Genomic DNA, 24163 nt, shown 5'->3' on the forward strand with positions numbered 1-24163 from the left:
CAGCGAGCGCCTGAGTGAACACTTCTCAGTTCCTGATTTGTTGGAGGCCATTAAATCCTTACCTTCTAATAAATCTCCTGGGGAGGATGGCATCCCTCCTGAGTTCTATAAGGAATTTAGGGAGCTGTTGGTCCCCTACCTTATGGAGGTACTTAAAAAAGCCAGAGAAGACAACTGCTTTCCAGAGTCCTTCTCACAAGCAGTGATTACTGTAATCCACAAGAAAGGGAAAAACCCGCTAAAGTGCGCCTCCTATAGACCAATCTCTCTCCTTAACACAGATTGTAAACTGGTCACCAAGATGCTATCTAAGAGACTGGAGTCTTGTCTTCCCCTGTTGGTCAACCCAGATCAGACTGGCTTCATAATTAATAGATTGTCCTCCAATAATCTCAGAAGGTTCTTTGATATAATTCACCTTGCTAACAAAAACAAAATACCTAGTGTCGCAGTCTCCCTCGACGCTGAAAAGGCCTTTGATAGGGTTGAATGGCCATACCTCTTTCGCGTCTTGGAAAAGTTTGGTTTAGGTACCGTGTTTGTAAATTTTATAAAATCACTCTACAAATCTCCTAAAGCTAGGATTGCTACCAATGGGATTACTTCCTCCTCTTTCCCTCTTTATAGGGGGAACAGACAAGGTTGCCCAATTAGCCCCCACCTCTTTGCCCTCGCCATCGAACCGTTGGCTGAGGCTATTAGAACGTGCCCTGACATACATGGCTTTGAGGTGGGCCCCCATACCCATAAATTATCACTCTTTGCGGACGACCTTATCTTATTTCTAACAAACCCAGAACACTCCCTCTCACACTTGCAGATCCTACTACAGTGTTATAGTTCTTTCTCTGGATATAAGGTCAATTTTGATAAAAGCGAAATCTTACCGTTGTCGGTCTTTGACCATCATACCATCAAGCACAAGTGTCCTTTTAGATGGTCGCCTATGGGCTTCACATATTTGGGCATAATGGTGGATGGTAATCTGAACAACCTCTATAAACTCAATCTGGCCAGTTTGTTGCAAAAGGTGGAGTTTGACCTTTGTAAATGGATGGACTTACCTCTCACTCTACTGGGTAGAATCAATGTAATTAAAATGAATGTCCTGCCCAGGTTTCTATATCTGTTTCAATCTCTCCCGATCCCTGTTGCCGCAGCATTTTTTTCCTCTCTTGACAAGCTGACCAGACGGTTTATCGGGCACGGAAAAACCCCTAGGGTTGGCCTGGATAAACTGACCCTTGATTACAGTCAAGGGGGCTTAAACCTCCCCAATTTTAGAATGTACTACTGGGCAACACAGTCTAGGTTTCTGGCTCAGAGGTTTGACAATGGTCCCTCTCCCTCATGGTTGAACATTGAAAAGCTTGAGGTAAATGATGACACTGGGGCAGATTTGTTTTACAAATGGGACAGAAAATCTATAAAAACCATCACAGACAACCCTTTAATCATACATTCTGTCCTGGCATGGTGCAAACTGCATGAGCTGTTCGGACGAGGGGGATTCCTTTCCCCTAAAACCCCTTTATGGAACAATAGATTGATCCCTATGTTTTTCCAGAATAGTAACTTTAGACCATGGTCTGATAAGGGGATCACTCTTCTGGAACATTGTTACGGGGAGGGAGTTCTTATGTCTTTTGATCAGCTGAAACAGAAATACCACTTGCCTAACAGGGACTTCTTTAGCTACCTACAACTACGGAACTTTATTAGGGTGACTCTCAAGGGACAATGGAACCTACCTAAGATGTCACCTATTGAACAACTCTGCCACGCAGACCAACCACTGTTCAAGACCATTTCCCGTGTTTACAATGCTTTTATGTCAGGACTAACACTGCCTGGGCTAGATAAACCCCGACTTAGATGGGAGAAAGATCTGGGTATTGATCTTGATGAGGATCTATGGAGTGACCTATGCAGGGATGGGGTTACATCCACATTGAACTCCAGATACAGACTGATCCAGTTTAATTTCCTCCATCAGCTCTATATCACCCCATCTAGACTGCACAAGTTCAACCCTGATATCTCCTCCCTATGTTTTAGATGTGGCTCAGATGAAGGAGCATTCCTCCATTCCACTTGGCAGTGTTCAAAACTACACGGTTTCTGGCAGGGGGTATGCGATACCATATCCTCAATTCACGGGGTTGCATTCCCTTTAGACCCGGAGGTCTGTCTACTGGGTAACTTTACTAACACCAATCTTAGGCAAAGCCATACTATAAAGCTAACAGAAATATTGCTTGCGATTGCCAAGAAATGGAAATTGGATTCCTCCCTGCCAGTTGCAATGTGGCTATCGAAAGTTAATAGTTGTATCCCTTTGGAGAAAAATCACTTACTGCTTGAGGAATAAGTTAGACATTTTACAGAATTTGGCAACCTTTTATTGACTATATGGAGAATCTCCCCCCACATCTCATTGATTGAATCTACATATAATCCTCACATAATGTTTCACACGTAACGTATAATATGTAGCCTACGGCAGGTGATCCAATGTCTCGTTATTTTTTCTTTTTCTTCTTATTGTGTTTGTTTATATAATTATAATTATTTTTTATTTTTGTTACGCTCGTCTGTTACTGTCACTTTGTCCTATCGTTGTCTAATATCTTTTCACTTTTGTTTGGAATGTTCTTAATTGGAAAATGCAAAAAGAAAAGAAAATAAAAAAAAGAAATGTTAGCAAATGTATTAAAAATAGAAAACAGAAATACCATATTTAAATAAGTATTCAGACTCGAAATTGTGCTTAGGTGCATCCTGTTTCCATTGATCTTCCTCGAGATGTTTCTACAACTACATTGATCATCCTGTGGTAAATTAAATTTATTGGACATGATCTGGAAAGGCACACATACACCGGTCTATATAAAAAGGTCCCACAGTTGACAGTGCATGTCAGAGCAAAAACCAAGCCATGAGGTTGAAGGAATTGTTCGTAGAGCTCCGACACAGGACTGTGTCAAGGCACAGATCTGGGTACCAAAAGGTGTAAGCAGCATTGAAGGTCCCCAAGAACACACTGGCCTCCATCATTCATAAATGGAAGAAGTTTGGTACCACCAACACTCTTCCTGGAGCTGGCCGCCCAGCCAAACTGAGCAATCGGGGAAGAAGGGTCTTGGTCAGGGAGATGGGAGAACCTTCCAGAAGGACAACCATCTCTGTAGCACTCCACCAATCAGGCTTTAGAGTGGCAAGACGGAAGCCACTCCTCAGTAAAAGGCACGACAGCCTGCTTGGAGTTTGCCAAAAGGCACCTAAAGCACTCTCAAACCATGAGAAACAATATTCTCTGGTCTGATGAAACCAAGATTGAACTCTTTGGCCTGAATGCCAAGCGTCATGTCTGGAGTGTGGCACCATCCCTATGGTGAAGCACGGTGGTGGCAGCATCGTGTTGTAGGGATGCTTTTCAGCGGCAGAGACTGGGAGACAAGTCAGGATCGAGGGAAAGATGAGCGGAGGAAAGTACAGAGAGATCCTTGATGAAAACTTGCTCCAGAGCGCTCAGGACTTCAGACTGGGGCTAAGGTTCAACTTCCAACAGGACAATGACCTTACGCACACAGCGAAGACAATGCAGGAGTGGCTTTGAGTCTCTCAATGTTTTTGAGTGGCCCAGTCACAGCCCGGACTGGATCCCAATCAAACAAATACGTGTGTGTGTGTGTGTGTGTGTGTGTGTGTGTGTGTGAGTGAGTGAGTGAGTGAGTGAGTGAGTGAGTGAGTGAGTGAGTGAGTGCAGACTGTTTTTACAGTCTTGCTTTGACCACCAGACGACAGAAAGGAAAAAACTTAACATAACAGTATACCAGTGGAAGGGAAGACAGTGGCAGGTGACCCAACTGTGGTTTGTGGCTACCAATCCAAATGCAGTTCCCAAAAATATCGATTTCCGATTGTTGAATACTTGAAATAGGCCCTAATTAAATCGGCCATTCCGATTAATCGGTCGACCTCTAGTAGACAGACTTGTCTTTCTTGCTTGTAACTTGTCAGACAAGAACTACCCCAACATAAACTGCTATGTGACATTAGGCTGACAGTTATAATGCATATTGACATGCACCATATTCTTTTTTCACTTCTTGCTCATGACTTAAGGGTTTACAGCTTTTTTTTTAAAGTTGATGTTATTTGTGAGTTGTACTTCTAACAATAAATAAGAAACAAAGGAAATATGTACCTTTTAAAAACATTATTTGATTAATATCATGATAATTATATTTATCAAATTAAATATATATCTATCGTGATAATTTGTTTTCCATATCGCCCAGCCCTAGTAGTGTGTACGGCCCAGTACATCACTGGGGCTAAGCTGCCTAACATCCAGGACCTCTAAAGAGGTGTCAGAGGATGGCCCTAAAAATTGTCAAAGACTCCAGCCACCCCAGTTATAGACTGTTCTCTCTGCTACCGCATGGCAAGCGGTATCGGAGCGCCAAGTCTAGGTTCAAAAGGCTTCTCAACAGCTTTTACCCCCAAACCATAAGACTCCTGAACAGGTGATCAAATGGCTACCCGGACTATTTGCATTGTGTCCCGCCACTCACCACCCCAACCTCTCTTTTATGCTGCTACTACTCTCTGTTTATCATCTATGCATATTCACTTTAACTATACCTACATATTACCTCAGTTAGCCCGACTAACTGATACCCAACGAACATTGACTCTGTACCGGTACTGTTATTTTCAGTTTTTTTTTAAACTTGTCTATTGTTTACCTAATATCATTTTTTTCTTAAAAATTGCACTGTTGATTAGGGCTTGTAAGCATAATACTGTAAGGTCTAGGCAAGCAATACCTGTTGTATTCGGCGCAAGTGATATATAAACTTTGATTTGATTTCTACTGTTGTTCTCTCTGTATTCTGGAGGCTTAGTTGATTGTTCATGCAAAGCATTAAGTCTAAATTTGAGAGAATTTGGTATTAGTAAAGAGAGGATGGTGTGGGTGACTGACTCGTGTCTTTTGGGGGTGGGTATCGTGTGTGAAGGTTAGTATGCATGATCTATTGACATGGGGGAAAAAAAATACAAAATCCCCAATACACTAAACTATCTACAAGACCAGAGCGAAACTTTCCACAAGACTTTTCACACCCTTGCAGTCAGGTCTTCGGCATGGGGGAGAGGGGTAGTTAGTATACTCTTCTAGACAACTCACTATTGTTGGCAGTACTCGTCTACTCACCAGTACAACTGTAGGTGCTCATATACAACAATACACGACTAGACGTTCAACAAGTCAAGCCCCCCCTCAAACTTTTCACATCTTAGTTAAACGGCCCATCTCAATGCCCCATTATTGAATAAGTGTAACAAAATGCATACCGGTCTACTGTACCCTTTTGTTTGTTTACAGATGAACATGGTTTATTGTATGGTTACACATCCTCATGGTCAGTCTTCATGTCTTTCCAGGAGACTTGCATTAAACAAATCTTCTGCAAGAGGTCGAAGCAGTGGGTGGTGAAGAAAGTGTCCGAAAGGCTAGTCCACCTGGCTGGAGTGCAGAAAGGACCAGACATAGTTGTCTTCAAGGAGCCAGAGTCACAGCCCCCAAACCAAACATCCCTGCCAACACTGCCAAAGCCTGCTGAACCAGCTGCCATTAGCCAACACAAGAAGAGGTTCACCAGCTGAAGAACATTCTGGAACTTGCCTGGAACATTCAACCAACATAACATCCATATTCAGTTAGATTGACGTAGTATAATATAGAACACCTAGTATGCTCACAACTGCATTGTGGTATAGATACTGCCAGCTGTTGTACATACTGTAAATAATGGTATTTTATATAATATTTGTATGGACAAGTGACTAAATGATTCCAGCTGCATCAGAAACCAATAAAGTGTTGACTTCAACGCAGACACACCAGTAGGGATGTCAAACATTTGCCTGCCAACAGTACTTAGCACCCACCTCTGAACAGAGTGTCAGAGTTGGCAGTCAATCTCTTTTGTGTGTTCACACAGCAAAGACCTTGAAGTCGTCAGCCACTCAGCCTCGTTAAAATACTCCAGAATGTGGCAGTAGCATTGTTTGGCAATGCATGTCCGTGTGTGTGTGTGTCGCTTTATGGTCTAGTCAACGTAGCGTGAGAATGAGACCGCCAAATATGCATTGCGAGACAACAACCTTTTCGGTTGAAGAGTTGTTGCCTGATGACAGTTAGACTGACTTACTATTCCAGTCCCATAACTCATCTCCCTAAGAGTCTGGCTGATGCTTCTCCCATTGTGACGTAAAGGTAAATACTGTCTCCGATCTGGAGCACAGGAAGAATGACATTGGGCTGCTGGAATGGCTTTATCCAATGGCCACATTGATGTCTTTACTCAGCCCTGTCGGAAATCAGGACTGTACCCAGGACCTATGAACACCGCCCGATCTAAAAATAGCACCTTGCCATTAAAAAGGGCAATAAATCAGACCATGAACAATAGTGAGTGAAGAGGGAGGGGGAGGGGGGGGTAATAGGGTGACAAAGCATTGAACATCCCCTCTGCATGGCACCCTATACCCAGGGCTATGGTCAAAAGTAATGCACTATGGGCCTATAGGAAAGGAGTGTTCAAATCTTACTCTGAGGTCCAGAGTACTGCTGGTTCTCTGATAAAACCCGCAGTATGGTATGGTATGGTATTTGACACCCCAACCAGCCAAGAGGTGTTAAATTATTTATCTTCATGAGAGGAAACATGGCTTAATGCTGTTATAATAAAGCTAAATAGCTGCGTAAAATGATTATCCCATCGCTGGAATTCAACAGCTTAGCTACACCAAAAGGGACTACAAAACAGAAAAAGGCATCGGAGAAAACAGCAACTCAATCAGTACACAAAACTAGCTCAAGTCATTCCCTTAACACACAATTAGCCTAGTTTCCTAACCTGTGTGTTCTTCCACTCACCAGGATGATAGAAAAACTGGAACACAAGTGCTTATTTTTTTTAAACAGCACAGGTTAGTTTCTTGTTTTGATTTTCAGAAGGGAAGGGAAATCCTGCCCCCCATCCCAACCCCCTAATGACAGCATGGCTGCTTTGGTGCAAGCTGGGGTGGGACAGAAGAACACAGGGAACATTCCATTTCCTCCTCTGATCTCCCTCTGCTGAGCCATTGTAGGGTGGTTGGGAGGGAGGGCATACAATGATAGACGTAGACCTAATCTCCCTCTTCTCCCCATCACTCTTCTGTAGACACAACACTTCATTTCAAACCTGTTATGGTGCTGCATAGCCGTTTACCTCGTTTCTAGATAGCACAACAGTTATGCAGCATTGACCTTGGTAAATGAGGAGGTTTAGAGCTGTTCAATTCCAGTTCTGAAGGCCTGAAACACTTCTTCTGGTTTTTGTTTCTACCTGGTAGGTAATTGCACTCACCTGGTGTCCCAGGTCTGAATTAGTCCCTTATTAAAAGGAGAGGATAGAAACCAGGAGTGTTTACGGCCCTCCGCGACCGACCTTGAACAGCCCTGGTTTAGAGAGAGGATTAATCTTCCAGTGCAGGAAGCATTTCTCTCCTTTGTTAAAGATGACCAATAAACCATGTCGAGAAAGGTTTCCTCACAGTGACGCACAACCTAAGTGTGAGGTTCATATCTAGCCTATTAGTCTAGGCAGCCTACCAATAAATCTTCTATATCATATAAAATGTAACCTGAATTTGTAACGAGTGGCAGGAGGAAGGGAAAAAGAAAGAGGTTCAGCCAAAATATTATTTCAAATAGCATGGTGACTTGGCAAGGTACTAAAAACATAAAAATAAAATAAAAAGAACCTATACATCCTTGTGTGGTGTGTCATGTGTGAATAAGCTGGGGGGGAAAAAAAACAAGGCAGACTCCCACAGTCTCCATCCAATATGAATAAGAAAACCTCTTGGGCTGCAGCCTATGACCTGGCCCCAGTTAACAGGCTCCTACCATACAATCAGAAGGTTCTCTAAAACACTGCCAAATATCCTTAAGCCCGTCACAGTTGCCAAGTTGCCTGCTGCTACAAAACAAACTGAAAATAGCCACCCTGCCCTGCACTCCTGACCATTAAGCAGGATTTTCAACAGCCATTTATTTCTGCCTCACTTTCTCTTGGCAAGCCTGCTTCGCTTTGCAGAGCACTGAGTGGTGGTGTGCGATAGAAAAACCATTCAGTCATTTTATGTGTAGAGTGAAACAGTCAGTGTAAATAACTCAAAGAGGAAATGTTCACAGGCGGATTAGGCTATATCATGTCATAATATTTTGGAGTTCCTGGTCTTGTATTTCAACAAACGTCGACAAAGCAGTGGAGAAGAAAGATGCAGATGCATGCTTAGCTACGATCTTCTTTCAGTAGTAGGATGGTTGAAGACCATTGTCTGTCATTCATGAGACACTAAGGGTCTGCTGTAAAGCCATCTAGATGAGCTTGACACCATTAAACCCAACACCATTACAAAACACTGTACAGTGTGTTTTTCGGGACTTTTACCATTGAAAACCCTGAGGCCATAGTACTGAAACCCTTAGAATTGATGTCGCCTCATAGTTTGCTTGTTCACCAAACACACACACAGGGGCAGTTTCCTGAGGATGACCACAAAGCATTTTCACCATGAGCAAAAACGCCTGGTTTTCTACCCAAAGTCACAAAGAAAATGTTGTGACAGTTTCGATAAACACAAGAGACCAGCAAAATGGACAAAAAGGGCAGTAGCGAGAACAGCGGCATTTCGAGGTCAAAACCTGGTACTTTCACTTCATTTATGGGGAAAATGTAAGCGACGTCAATGGCAAATACCTCGGAACAATTTGTTTTTTTACATAACATAGTAAAAGCTGCAAAGAAAATATTCCACGTCGCAGCTTAATAGAACTTGTCAAACAGAGAACTGATACTGTGTACTGGCCATTGGGGTGGGCGTGGTGTGGGGTTTGGGGGTCCGTGGATGAAGTTTGATAACTTTATGGGATTCTTCACATGTTAAATCATTGTTAAGAGGTTTTTGTGCAAATCGGACATAGGGTACTATATTTATTGAATATTATATGAATCCTATAAATTGAAAATGGCCAATTCTCAGAGATAATTTCCACAACAAAATAATGTTGTGGAAATTATCATCTGTTTTGCCCTAGAGAAACAATTGCAGAACAATCTGAGATGGTGGGTGTCGAAATCCTCTTCTGCTTTTTGAGGTCTGAACATTTTTTTATTCAGTCCCTGTTTATTTATTGTTTTGAATAACAGGCTGTATTGAATGAAAGGCAAAAGGTCTAGACGTAGGCTATTCCCGCTCTCCTATCCCTTAACCACCTTTGGAGCTGTGAGATGAATCAGGGCAAAGGTTTGAATCGTCGGTGCAGTAGTACGATGAGGCACATCCTGGAAGACTAAAGCGTCTGTTGTTCATTCAACACTGCTCATATTGCAGCTTTACATAGAGGGATCTTTTATGAAATGTTCACCTCAGTCAAACACTAAATACACCCGCATAGCCACGCCATCCATCATTGACGCAGACAGCCCTCTGTGTTGCCTGTGCACAACTGGAACGTTTAAGTTTTCAATTGCGTTGATGCCAATGGAGGACATAGTTAACGGTGGTTCAGATACAAATGGTCGACTTATTTAGAAGATGTGCAATGCAGCCTAGTTCCAAGTCTAAGCCTCTTTGTAGTGCATTTCCAGATTAATTCCAAGACAACTTGTTCATTTGATTTCAGAACTAAGCAAAAAAACATTTAGGCCTCATGTTCCCGCTAAACTGAGCATGTGTGTGGCCGCACACCTCCGCAAGGACAGCCGCGCAGAGATGCAACAAACCAAAAACAATCTACATTTGTTTTAGGCAGAGCCAGAGTGCAGAGTACAATTCTATTGATGGGTGATTGTTAAATTGTTTACCCCCCCTCAATCTACACACAATATCCCATAATGACAAAGCAAAAACAGTTTGACATTTTTGCAAATGTATTCAAAATAAACTGAAATATCACATTTATATAAGTATTCAGACCCTTTACTCAGTACTTTGTTGAAGCACCTTTGGCAGCGATTACAGCCTCAAGTCTTCTTGGGTATGACATTACACGCTTGGCACATCTGTATTTAGGGAGGATCTCCGAATGGTCTCTGCAGATCCTCTCAAGCTCTGTCAGGTTGGATAGGGAGCGTCGCTGCACAGCTATTTTCAGATATCTCCAGAGATGTTCGATCATGTTCAAGTCTGGATTCTGGCTGGGCCACTCAAGGACATTCAGAGACTTCCCGAAGTCACTCCTGCGTTGTATTGGTTGTGTGCTTAGGGTCGTTGTCCTGTTGGAAGGTGAACCTTAGCCCCCCCCCCATCTGAGGTCCTGACCACCCTCGAGCAGGTTATCAAGGATCTCTGTACGTTTCTCCATTCACCTTTCCCTTGATCCTGACAGGTCTCCCAGTCCCTCCCTACAGCACGATGCTGCCACCACAATGTTCCACCGTAGGGATGGTGCCAGGTTTCCTCCAGATGTGACGCTTGGCATTCAGGCCAAAGAGTTCAATCTTGGTTTCATCAGACCAGAGAATCTTGTTTCTCAGGGGTCTGAGAGTCCTTTACGTGCCTTTTGGCAAACTCCAAGCGGGCTGTCATGTGCCTTTTACTGAGGAGTGGCTTCCGTCTGGCAACTCTACCATACAGGCCTGATTGGTGTAGTGCTGCAGAGATGGTTGTCCTTCTGGAAGGTTCTCCCATCTCCACAGAGGACCTCCAGAGCTTTATCAGACTGACCAAGTTCTTGGTCACCTCCCTGACCAAGGCCCTTCTCCCCCAATGGCTCAGTTTGGACAGGGGGCCAGCTCCAGGAAGAGTCTTGGTGGTTCCAAATTCCTTTCATTTAATAATGATGGAGGCCACTGTGTTCTTGGGGACCTTCAATGCTGCAGAAATGTTTGGGTACCTTCCCCAGATCTGTGCCTCGACACATTCCTGTCTCGGAGCTCTACGAACAATTCCTTCGACCTCATGGCTTGGTTTTTGCTTTGACATGCACTGTCAACTGTGGGACCTTTTATAGACAGGTGTGTGCCTTTCCAAATCATGTCCAATCAAGTTAGTTGAAACATCTCAAGGATGGTCAATGTAAACAGGATGCACTTGAGTTCTATGTTTAATGTCATAGCAAAAGGTCTGAAAACTTATGCAAACATGGTATCTATTTTACATTTTTATTTGGAAAAAAACAAAACCTGTTAGAATAAGGCTGAAATGTTTGGAAAAGTCAAGGGGTCTGAATACTTTCCAAATGCACTGTACATATATTGTAGTTATTATAGAAGTTTTAGGTTGTAGTATTATAGGAATTGTAGGACTATTTCCCTCTATACCATTTGTATTTCATTAACCTTTGACTATTGGATGGTCTTATAGGCACTTTAGTATTGCCAGTGTAACAGTATAGCTTCTGTCCCTCTCCTCGCTCCTCCCTGGGCTCGAAACAGCAACACAACAATAACAGCCACCATCGAAGCAGCATTACCCATGCAGAGCAAGGGGAACAACTACTACATTTACATTTAAGTCATTTAGCAGACGCTCTTATCCAGAGCGACTTACAAATTGGTGCGTTCACCTTAAGACATCCAGTGGAACAGCCACTTTACAATAGTGCATCTAAATCTTTTAAGGGGGGTGAGAAGGATTACTTTATCCTATCCTAGGAATTCCTACTAGAAGGCTCAGAGCGAGTGACGTTTGAAACGCTATTAGCGTGCGCTACCTAGCTAGCCATTTCACTTCAGTTACACCAGCCTCATCTCGGGAGTTGATAGGCTTGAAGTCATAAACAGCGCAATGCTTGACGCACAACGAAGAGCTGCTGGCAAAACGCCCAAAAGTGCTGTTTGAATGAATGTTTACGCTCCTGCTTCTGCCTACCACCGCTCATTATATACTTAGATACTTGTATGCTTGTATGCTCAGTCAGATTACATGCAATGCAGGACACGCTAGATAATATCTAGTAATATCAACCATATGTAGTTAACTAATGATTGATTGTTTTTTATAAGATAAGTTTAATGCTAGCAAGCAACTTACCTTGGCTTACTGCATTCGCGTAACAGGCAGTCTCCTTGTGGAGTGCAACGAGAGAGAGGCAGGTCGTTATTGCGTTGGACTAGTTAACTGTAAAGTTGCAAGATTGGATCCCCCGAACTGACTATGTGAAAATCTGTTGTTCTGCCCCTGAACGGGGCAGTTAACCCACCGTTCCCAGGCCGTCATTGAAAATAAGAATGTGTTCTTAACCAACTTGCCTAGTTAAATAAAAAGGTATAAAAAAAATATATATATATATATATATATATATATATATATATATATATAAATAAAAAAATCTGCAAAAATCGCACCAAAGAATACCGATTTCCGATTGTTATGAAAACTTGAAATCGGCCCTTCCGATTAAAATCGGTCAACCTCTAGCACATTTTAAGCAATCTTTGAAAAGCGAGTCAGGTAAAGAGCTTGTTAATATTTAAGGGGCAGTGTAGTATTTTGGAACAGGCTTAAATACGCAAAAAAGCCAATAGTCAGAGGGTAGCCTACATTGTCTAGTTTTCTGTATGGTAATAATAATGATTTGTACTTTGTAAAGTGGTTCCTTGCATTATACAACAATATAATGTAATTTGCAGTCACCTATTTGGCCCATGGTGTTACATGAATTAATGTCATGCCCTGCATAGTCTAAAAAGTTATGATGAATGTAGGCTTGCATTGAACACCACATAGCTTTTCATTTCTATGATATAGCCTATTTTCATGTGAAAATGTTATTGGATTTTCTCTATTGGTTTTCTTGGTAGACCACTCCTACATTATGCTCAAATTGATACTGGAAGTGGCACAGAATTCAAATGTCCATTTACAAGTCCTGAAATTTGCTCAGTGCCAAATGAAATTAGCGGGAACATTGTCTATCACAGACAGAACAATGAGACAGATATTTCACTGGATGTATAAATGTTTTGCATCCACATATCGTAGTGAGATGAAGCCCACTGGTGGGCAGAGGGAGAAGATGAAATGAGATGTATTTTGGACGACATTCTGCAAATCTTCTCATCGATGAAACATTTGATCTCAATACAGTTGTTCCCAAAACTAGAATCTGTTATAAACAGAGTGGAATAAGGTTTGTAAACGTTACCCTTTGCAAAAGTTTGAAAAACAAATGGCATTGTTTAGAAGGAGTGCAAAGGAAAATTGAGTTACTGCACACGTGCACTTCACAGGCGTTCCCTAACGGAAATAAGCAGATGATGCTAGTACGCACCAATAGGATCTCGCAAGCTCGTGCTTGGCTCTGCCCCCCCTCCTCACTTGTTCTGCCCACTATGGCTCATTTGTTCCCATTGGAAACGACAGGCTGTCCTTCAAAGATCTGGAATTGGATCTAAAACAGGAAGGGGACTTCCTGTGCTTTCAGGTAACGCCTGGAATCCCAGAATGTTGTCGTGCAGCCAATTCGTCTTTGTGTCGAAGGAATGGGTGGAGGATTTGTAGATACCTGCCTTTATCTGCAGTCAAACGCAGGGAGGCCGTCAACCACTGGTCTTCTATGAATGGGAATATAGAATGGTCTAAAACAGCAGGCCATACAAGCAAATTGCACCTCTATGGATAATGTGGACTACTGAGGACGAACTATGGCAGAAATGGAATTGGTTTATGATTTCAATTTCATTGACTCGATTTAGGCCATTGCCTAAACCGAGAGTTTGGGTGGATTACAAAAAAAACGATTCTGTATTGTTAGAGGACAGAGATTATAAAATCTGTGTTTAACCCTAAACTACAGCTAGAGATTTATGATATTGTAATAATTCACTACCAAGCCTACTTCCTTAAATGAGGCATGGCTGATTTGAATAGGAGTATGAGGGCCACTGATAAACCCTTTCTTCGGTCTTCCTTCTTCAGTCAAATTTTAATAGGCTTATGCACAATGCCCTTTCTCTGGGTAATGCACTTTGTCAACGTTTTCAAAGGATTCAAGCAGGGCACCACAATCCTTATTAAATGGGACATAATCCTAATCCGTATGGTGCTACGTTTGATATTCAGGGACAGACAGTTGGATCAAGTCTTGCTTTTGAGTAACACAAACTAACGCTTAGGCATAGGATCTGAAATCTAGGCTGTGCCTACTTTAACAACATGTATTCCCATATCTGGAAATTGCAATTGTTGTTCTGAGTGTTTACTAGCCTAATTGAAGAAATTGTAGACAGCTGCTATGGTGACCCTGAGCACTATATGAGAAGCAGCCATGACAACCACTCTTTCAGCCTGAATAGAACTAAAATTGCCAGCTCAGCCAACAAGCAAAAACTAGGAGAATAATTGTTCTACCATACCTTGCCATTCCACTGTGGCTGAACACTGGATACTCATTCAACACCAAATAATTGCTGAATAGCCAAAAAAGTCAAATGAATCCCCAATTTCCCAGTTCAACTGGCAACCAATGTAATTGAGAATGTATTTTCTTCAGAAAGTAGGCAACAAACTTCAGTTAAAAATGTAGATCATTTTTGGCCTTTAGTTACATGTCTGGAATTTAATGACAAAACACTAAGAGAAGACAGGGTTTTTTTCTTACTGGAAAAACATGGACATTGGGATCAGCTGGCCCGGCATCCTTATTGAGTTATTTCAGCGTTGGAACGCAGTGACGTTGGAACACTGGTGCCTGCTGCTCTGGAATCCTGGCCACTGAGGTCATTCACAGAACTGTCTGCTTACATCACAGCTCCGGCGAGTCATTTGAAAAAGGTAGGGGAGAGGAGGGAAGTGGAGGCAAAAATCCTGCGTGTGCTAGGACTCAGAAACAGAGCTGCTGCTGTCCATGGGCCACAGTACAATCACACTATTCACTACAGCTACAGTAGGCTAGTCACTCGCCTGCTCTAAAACCAAAGATCTCCAGAGCAAAACAAACTAATCTTAAACTCACCTACATACTCAACAGTTCACACTTTCAATTTGAAATACAAGCAGTGACTTTTTTTGTATTTATAGCCACAACAATTAAAACAATGTTAGCCTAAAGCAAAAATCTGAACAGTGACACCCTCTCAATATTTCAGCACATTTGACATCATCCTCATAAATCAGACATCACGTAGCAGTTAAGATTTATTAATGGCCTACTAAATATGGTGTCAACTGACCCCTTAACGTCAAGTGACTTTCCCAGGATATTAACAAATAAAACCAAAAATAGGCCTGGCAGAACATTCCCAGGAGTCCCTCGAGAACAATTTCGTCCATAGAAAACATAACTGTATACGGAGGTCAAAATGTTCCATTTTTATTAAGAAAACAGCTCTCTTCCGGTTACTCTGCAAGTGGGCAGCAGAATTGCAGATGAACAAGACACTGTCAACATCATTCTGCTTCTGTTCTCCATTGGATCACTCCTTCCTCTGAAGGTTCAATAATCATCTTTGAGAGAGGATAAAAAAAATAGCTAGAAATCAATCCAGTCTTAGAGTTCAATTACCCAAAGCTACTCTAGGTAGCTTATAACATTGACCAAGGAAATGCAAAGCCAATGTAGGCGTTAGAGTCATTTCAAACATAAGAAATGGTTGCAAACATCAAGGGAAATTTAAACAGAATGGCAAGCCGATCTTAATTACATACAATAAGAAAAAAACAGTAGTGGAAAGCAAAGGACGTTCTGTCTAAGCACAATATTATTGAGCTATATCCCTTTCCATTCATTGAAGTGAGCTACCATGACAACAGTCCCTGCCGACATGACTACAGGATGTAGGCTACAAAAGACACATCAGTTCAAATTTAGCCAGCATTCTTACATAAAACCCTTGCTGTAAAGCCAAGCCATCTATAAATAGCATTTCCATTTAGCAATCTTAAATCATTAATGAGGACAGTAAATTAACACCAGCTGAAAGCAGTTACTAATCTTCCTCGACCACACAAGATATGATCACAAGTCACAACCATATTGCATTTTTTCAGAGGAAAACTCCCATCCATCACTTCTATTCCTACTGCTCCTCATCCAGACCCAACAACAGGATCTGACATATTCATGTAAATACATAATGTGAGAGCCTCTAAATTCCCCACTACTACTGGTGGCAGCAGCATAAACTGCCCCCTGATAATATGGAGGTGTTTTAATTAACAGCTCTTTTGGTCTATGTGTAGCCTATGATAGGGCTTGGGAACTAAGCATGCCAAATATTGAAAATGATCTACTACTCAGCCAAATAATGTCATCTGAATTGAATGTCAAGAAAAATATATGACCTTCATATATCTTTGGTTGTTGCCATATTTCATTGTGTTGACATGTGATGTACATGGAATTCTGAAAGTGCCTTTCGTGTCTTCTGAACTTGACATCTGTGTAATTAAATCCCTCCATGACTCACCCTACACAAATATTAAATAAAGTTGTTAGTTAGATATCCTTCTGTTGGATGGTAAATATTTACCAATGCAATGGCAAACACTCTAAATACTGTGATGTTGGCAATAGGGTCAAACAATTATGTAATACTATGATGTCTATGGTTGGATACATGGCTTGTTCCCTCCCTCAAGCCATGTAGCCTAACGTTACCCTTCTATGTGACAGAAGAACTTGGTTACCATTATTTCCAACCAACGACACTGGTGTTATGGCAACTTTGGAATAGGATTTGAGATGTCAAAACCAAAACGCATATTACACCTCTCATCTCAGTGCACTGGTTAACTAAGCATCTTTGAAAATGTATGTCCATCTCACCATATACGCGCACCCATCCTTGTTGCTGGCATAAAGAATCCACCAGGATTCGGTCAAGCAATGGATCCAAGGAAAGCAGCCCCCCATGTAGAGAATCCACGTCGCCTATGGCTGAGTCGGGCTCCATACTAGAAATCACCTTTCCAACAACTTCCAGGTAGAAACAAGAGTCCAAAACTGAGAAGTCCACGACGTAATCGTCAAAGAGAAGCAATAACCTGCTGGGAAGTTAGCTTTATGACAACAAAATAATCACGTTTAACCCGGCTAAGTTCTCTCACGTTTACTAGCTAGCCCAAGCTATTTCATTGTTTGGCACAAGCCGTTCTGGCTAGACGAAAGCACTACCATATTTTTTTTTTATCTCCCAGACTGCTGAGGGCTAGCAATCAACATTGTAAATGCTGGGTAGCGGTCTGTGTAGTCTAGAATCATTCGTTTTTTTAGCTATGGCTAGCTACGCTGTTGACATTGTCGCTGCCCAGAGATCAGAGGTGGAGTGCTGCTCCAACAGGACCACGCGCAGAAAAAGTCCCGAACGTCTGGTACGCTCCCCTGTTGTTCCAAGCAATTGTGTAGGGAACTAAATATTAAGTTTGTGCGGTCATGGCCTCAATTATTCGCCCATTCTTGAATACTTGAAGCATCGCTCACAAGGTTGGGTTTCTCTTCACTCTTCCAAGGGGATCAAAAATCCTTTTCACATTTAAATCCAAACCAATGTTCCACTTCTATCACATGCCAGCGCAAGATTCTAGGGATTCAGGAGAGAGCAGCGGATCCCAGAGAGAATCGTTTACGCATGGGTTCAAAGGGGCCTTGCCCTTCTGTCAGATTCCACAAACTAGAAGAAAAATTCCTAAGCAACTATGATGTACTTACTATATGTATCATGCACATATTTTATAATGATTACAAATATTTTAAGCACCGGCTTAAATAGTATTTACATCGCAGATACAGTTGAAGTCGGAAGTTTACATACACCTTAGCCAAATACGTTTAAATTCAGTTCTTCACAATTCCTGACATTTAATCCTAGTAAAAATTCCCTGTTTTAGGTCAGTTAGGATCTCCACTTTATTTTAAGAATGTGAAATGTCAGAATAATAGTAGAGAGAATAAGTTATTTCAGCTTTTATTTCTTTCATCACATTCCCAGTGGGTCAGAAGTTGACATACACTCAACTAGTATTTGGTAGCATTGCCTTTAAATTGTTTAACTTGCATCAAACGTTTCAGGTAGCCTTCCACAAGCTTCCCACAATAAGTTGTGAATTGTGGCCCATTCCTTCTGACAGCTAGTGTAACGGAGTTAGGTTTGTAGGCCTCCTTGCTCACACACGCCTTTTCAGTTCTGCTCGCAAATTGAGGTCAGGGCTTTGTGATGGCCACTCCAATACCTTGACATTGTTGTCCTTAAGCCATTTTGCCACAACTTTGGAAGTATGCTTGGGGTCATGGTCTGTTTGGAAGACCCATTTGCAACCAAGCTTTAACTTCCTGACTGATGTCTTAGAGAGGTTGCTTCAATATAGCCACAATTTTCCTACCTCATGATGCCATCATTTTATGAAGTGTACCAGTCCCTCCTGCAGCAAAGCAACATGATGCTGCCACCCCTGTGCTTTACGGTTGGGATGGTGTTCTTCAACTTCCAAGCCTCACCCTTTTTCCTCCAAACATAACAATGGTCATTATGGACAAACAGTTCTATTTGTGTTTCATCAGACCAGAGGACATTTCTCCAAAAAGTATGATCTTTGTCCCCATGTGCAGTTGCAAACCGTAGTCTGGCTATTTTATGGCAGTTTTGGAGTAGTGGTTTCTTCCTTGCTGAGCAGCCTTTCAGGTTATGTAGACAAAGGACTCATTTTACTGTGGATATAGATACTTTTGTACCTATTTCCTCCAGCATCTTCACGACCCTTTACTGTTGTTCTGGGATCGATTTACACTTTTCGCACCAAAGTACGTTCATCTCTAGGAAACAGAACACGTCTCCTTCCTGAGCGGTATGAAAGCTACATGGTTCCATGGTGTTTATACTTGCGTACTATTGTTTATACAGATGAACATGGTACCTTCAGGCGTTTGGAAATTGCTCCCAAGGATGAACCAGACTTGTGGAGGTCTACAACTTATTTTCTGAGGTCTTGGCTGAGTTATTTTGATTTTCCGATGATGTCAAGCAAAGAGGCACTGACTTTGAAGGTAGGCCTTGAAATACATCCACAGGTACACCTCCAATTTACTCACATGATGTCAATTAGCCTATCAGAAGCTTCTAAAGCCATGACATAATTTTCTGGAATTTTCCAAGCTCTTTAAAGGCACAGTCAACTTAGTGTATGTAAACTTCTGACCAACTGGAATTTTGATACAGTGAATTATAAGTTAAATAATCTGTCTGTAAACAATTGTTGGAAAAATTACTTGTCACTTGCCAAAACTATAGTTTGTTAACAAGAAATGTGTGGAGTCGTTGAAAAACAAGTTTCAATGACTCCAACCTAAGTGTATGTAAACTTTCGACTTCAACTGTATGTCTGATGTAGACTGCAATTTAATATATTTTTTAAGTAATATTTAAAAAAAAACTGGGGCAGACATTCATTTTCTATTTGATACATTTAATTCATACCTAATGAACTTATTTGATTGTCATTTAAAAAATGCGCTGTTTTCTTCAAGTGAGGGAAACTACTATACCTCATAATGATGTTATTGCTAGTTTTATAATTTGTCAATACATTACATAAATACTACCTTTCAGCATGTCTTGAAATACAAAGTGATTTTCTCTCTCATGAAGGCTCAGGCTTCTCATAATATAGAATTATGTGTTATGTCTCCACCCTGTGGTAAGTATAGTTCTCAGTCTGTTGATAATTAAATCTTAAAACACTAAATCCAGTCATCAACCCAGTCATTAATTTCCATCATCTGCTAACTTGCAAAGACAATGCACACATAATACACGATGGTGGTTCTGATGTTTTATTCTTTAAAATATTTTGATAGTACATGCAATGGTGGACAAATTCCACTTTGGTCAGTTTAACAGTTTTAGACCTTCTCTGGACTATTTGTGAGCATATTTGATTGTGACACATTCTCTATCTCCAGTTTTTGCTTTCTTTAGCTGTGGCTTCAGCTGCAAATAGAAATAGCAATGAATCACTCTCATGCAACAGATATTCAGTCAGTGATTATGCATAATGGGCTGTGTAGATAAGGGGCACACTCTTTTCACACCACTTCAATACAGCTATGACCAGAAATGATTTTCGTAGCAGGTTAGGAGAACATTTGTCCTAACTTTTTTCCTAACCTTAACCTTCTCCTAACCTGCTACGTTAATTGTCCTAACCTGCTACGTTAATTATTCTAACCTGTTACGGTAATTGTCCTAAACTGCTACGTTAATTCTTCTAACCTGCTGCGTAAACTCTACTGATCTGCTACGAAAAATTCACTTCCAGTCGTAGCTTGTATCGAAGTGGCGTGAAATTAGTGTTTCTCGTGTAGATAAAAGGACAAAGTAAAATGACCTTTGCAAGAAAAGAAACAAGAGGTAGACTTGAATTACGATCATACTCAAATCAAATTGTTTTGGTCACATGTGCAGAATACAACAGTAGTAGACTTCACCGTGAAATGCTTACTTACGAGCCTATTCCCAACAACGCAGAGTTAAAAACTAAGGCAACTATTTACTCAATAAAAAAGGAAATAGTAACAATAAAATAACGAGGCTTATGCAAGGAGTACTGATACTGAGTCAATGTGCAGGGCTACAAGGTAGTTGAGGTAATTGAGGTAATACAGTGCGTATGTAGGTAGGGTTAAAATTGACTAGGCAATCAGGATATATTATAAACAGAGTAGCAGCAGTGTAGGTAAAGAGTGTGAAAATGTGTCTATGTGTGTGTGGAGTCAATGCAGGTGTGTGAGTTCGACTCCAGTGATGTACTGGGCCATACGCAGTAGTGCCTTGCGGTCGGATGTGGAGCAGTTGCCATACCAAGCAATGATAAAGCCAGTCAAGTTGCTATCAATGGTGCAGCTGTAGAACTTTTTGAGGATCTGAGCCCCCATGACACATATTTTCAGCCTCCTGAAGGGAAGAGGCATTTGTTGTGCCCTCTTCACGACTGTGTTGGTGTGTTTGGACCATAATAGGTCCTAAGTGATGTGGACACTGAGGAACTTGAAGCTCTCAACCCGCTACAGCTTCATCGATGTGAATGAGGGCGGGTTCAGCCCTGTGCTTCATGTAGTCCAAGATTATCTCCTTTGCCTTGCCCACGTTGAGAGAGGTCTCTGACCTCTTCCCTATAGGCTGTCTCTTCATTGTCGGTGATCAGGCCTACCACTGTCGTGTCGTCTGTAAACTTAATGATAGTGTTGGAGTCGTGTGGGGCCACACAGTCGTGGGTGAACAGGGAGTACAGGAGGGGACTGAGCACGCACCCCTGAGGGGCCTTAGCTTAGTGATGAGCTTGGAGGGCACTATGGTGTTGAACGCTGAGCTGTAGTCAATGAACAGCATTATCATGTAGGTGTTCCTTTTGTCCAGGTGTGAAAGAGTGCAATAGAGATTGCCTCATCTGTGGATTTGTTGGGGCGGTATGTGAATTGGAGTGGGTCCAGGGTTTCTGGGATGATCGTGTAGATGTGAGCCATGACCAGCGTTTCAAAGCATTTCATGGCTACAGATGTGAGTGCTATGTTGGGTTGAGTTTATTTTATTTTTACAGGGACAGTGCACATTAATCAACGTTTCAGTAAAAGTGCCGGTTTTAGCCAGCCGGCTAACTTTCAACCGCAGTCCCTGGGCAGGTTATTAAAAACAATTACAATATAGACGATCATTGAGCAGTGAGCACACACAGAGCAATGTAGGACAAGCAAGACATAGCATACAGACAGAGCAACATTGGACAAGCAAGACGTAGCATACAGACAGCAACATAGAACAAAAAGCAGCAAGACAAAATTCATAAAAGCAACAAAGTATTTCCACACCTCACAAGATACAGACAACAGACACCATGGAAAGTGGCAATACACAGCTAGGGATTATGTTCATAAATCTGATTGACCTTTAGCCATGTCTTCATGCATTTTGTGAAAGTGTGATATGTGGTGCAGTTATGTGTGTCTGATGGCAGTGTATTCCAGACATGGGAAGTGCTCACAGAGAAAGCAGATTTACTTAAGGTGCTTTTCCTTAAGGGAACTATACAGTCACCTCTCATGGCAGACCTTGTGGATCTGCTGCCATATCTTTTCTGTTTAACAAAAATACTGAGTGGAGAGGGAGCCAGGCCATTTAGGATCTTGAATACAAGACATGCGTCGGTGTATTGCACAAGATTTTCCCAACTCAGGAGCTCATGCTTTCTGAGGATGTAACAGTGATGATGGCTATTGGGCTTCCTATCAAGCACTTTGAGAGCCTGTTTGTAGACAGACTGAATAGGTTTTAATGTTGTACAACAAGCTTGGACCCAACTAGTCAAGCAGTATGTTAAGTGGGGGAGTATCATAGATTTGAAGTACAGTTTTGCTACATCTGTAGTCAAACAATTTCGTATAAATCGGAAATGAGCTAGGTTGAATTTGGTATTTTGAATGACCTTTTTCACATGCTTTTTAAAAGAGAGGTTGGAATCAAGTATGATGCCAAGGTACTTAAAATCAGATACCACCTGGTGCTTCTCCCCTGACATATAGACATCTGGCTCAGCAGCATCTGTTGCCCTCTTTGTGAAGAACATGCAAACAGTTTTTTTCACATTGAGATGCAAACACGAGTAACTGAGCCACTTTGTAACCTGGACCATTACAGTAGTGAGTTCTTGTGCAGCTTGTTGTTTGCTCTTTGCATGCACATATATCACTGTATCATCTGCATACATTTGAACTTCAGACCTAGTACAGACAAAACTGTACGTGTCGGTAGTTATTTAGACCGGTTACCTTGGCATTCTCAATAGTCTTTCTCACGTTGAGTCGTGAGCTCGGACAGAATGGGTATAATAATGTCCTGAAGACATTGCCCAATTAAGTCTTGGATAGATGAGTTTGTGGTATTCTGGATCCAATCCAACTACACTGAGCAGGTGTTCGTACATATGTTCTAAGAAGCGAGAAAACAATGACTTCATTTTAGTAGGTGTAAAAAACAAAACAAGAGTGAGACGTATCTACTTGGAGTATAGTAGTTTAGAGTTGATGTATTTGTGTTACCTTATCCTCCTTGTTGAGTGAATAATTATATTTTTACTTGCAGCACATACTTTGAAAGGAAGTTTCTCTCATATCTCTCGCACACACACACACACACAATTTTTCACTGTCTCAAGCTGGCCCCAGAGAGCCGCACAATACAGTGGGGAAAAACCTGTGTTTTAAAATCAAATTGTCCATGATATAATTGTGTAGTATTACCAACATAAAAATGACCGTGGATTGTCCTGGTTGTGGACCATCGTTGTGGTCCCCATCTGATGGTCGACCCGGGTAGGGTTTCTGCGAATGAGGTCCGCTCCATGGCTGGGCAGCGGATGTCCGGATTGGGATCGCAGGAAGACCGGGGCAGTAACTTAGGCAGATGTTAACAACGCACACACACTCATGAAATATATCATTACATTTCCTCCCAAATGAGCGGCGTTGTGGCACTAACTGATGGTTGTTATTCTATCTACGTCCATGGTCTTGGAAAAATGACCCTATCATGGCATTGTCTAATGTCATATCTAGGGCTTTCCTAATTTGCGGGGTGTTGCTTAGGGAACTATCCTAAGTTGATAACTATATGATAAGCCTCCAGCTGTAAGGCACTAGTTTTGGGCAGTCTACTGGGATGACCTATGGACTTCTGAGAAGAAAACAGTTAGTACTGTAGCTGTAGAGTTAAAGGCCTCAAAATAAATGTTCAACTAAGGCTGGTATTTTGCTCGGACCCTTAAGTGATCCTAGCATAAATCCTAATTGGATGTTCCGTTGTGCATGTGCGTTTATGCTTACGCAAGCGCACATGTCAAGGGAAGGAAACCAAGTATCCTGGCAGATTACAACTTGTTCAGAATGAGTCTGACGTAAACAGGTAATTTTCAAGTCACTGCCTGGAGGTCAGTCAGAATTGGTGTCGAGGGAGTCTGTAGTGGTTTTACTACCAGTCACTGTCTTCCACTATTGTAGTGGCTGTAGGTATGAAGAAGTATACTTCATAGCTATATTATCCACTGAGGAGCTAACCTCACGACGGAAGTACTCTAAGTATTAGACCAGTCGTACGTGGTGTGATCGTGG

The 24163-nt window shown here is 41.7% G+C and overlaps 1 protein-coding gene across 1 annotated transcript in view; it reads right to left on the reverse strand.

The window, feature by feature from the left end:
* The window catches only part of LOC115114405 (ras GTPase-activating protein nGAP-like), a 94307-nt gene extending 76716 nt beyond the window's left edge, over nt 1-17591 (reverse strand). Inside the window, exon 1 of the mRNA XM_065013417.1 lies at nt 16838-17591. Coding sequence (XP_064869489.1) covers nt 16838-16964 — 127 coding nt within the window. The 5' untranslated portion in view covers nt 16965-17591. The remainder of the gene's footprint in view (nt 1-16837) is intronic.
* Between the last annotated feature and the right edge of the window lie 6572 nt (nt 17592-24163).

This window comes from Oncorhynchus nerka, linkage group LG9b, assembly GCF_034236695.1.
Source record: "Oncorhynchus nerka isolate Pitt River linkage group LG9b, Oner_Uvic_2.0, whole genome shotgun sequence".
Classification (NCBI taxonomy): Eukaryota; Metazoa; Chordata; class Actinopteri; order Salmoniformes; family Salmonidae; genus Oncorhynchus; species Oncorhynchus nerka.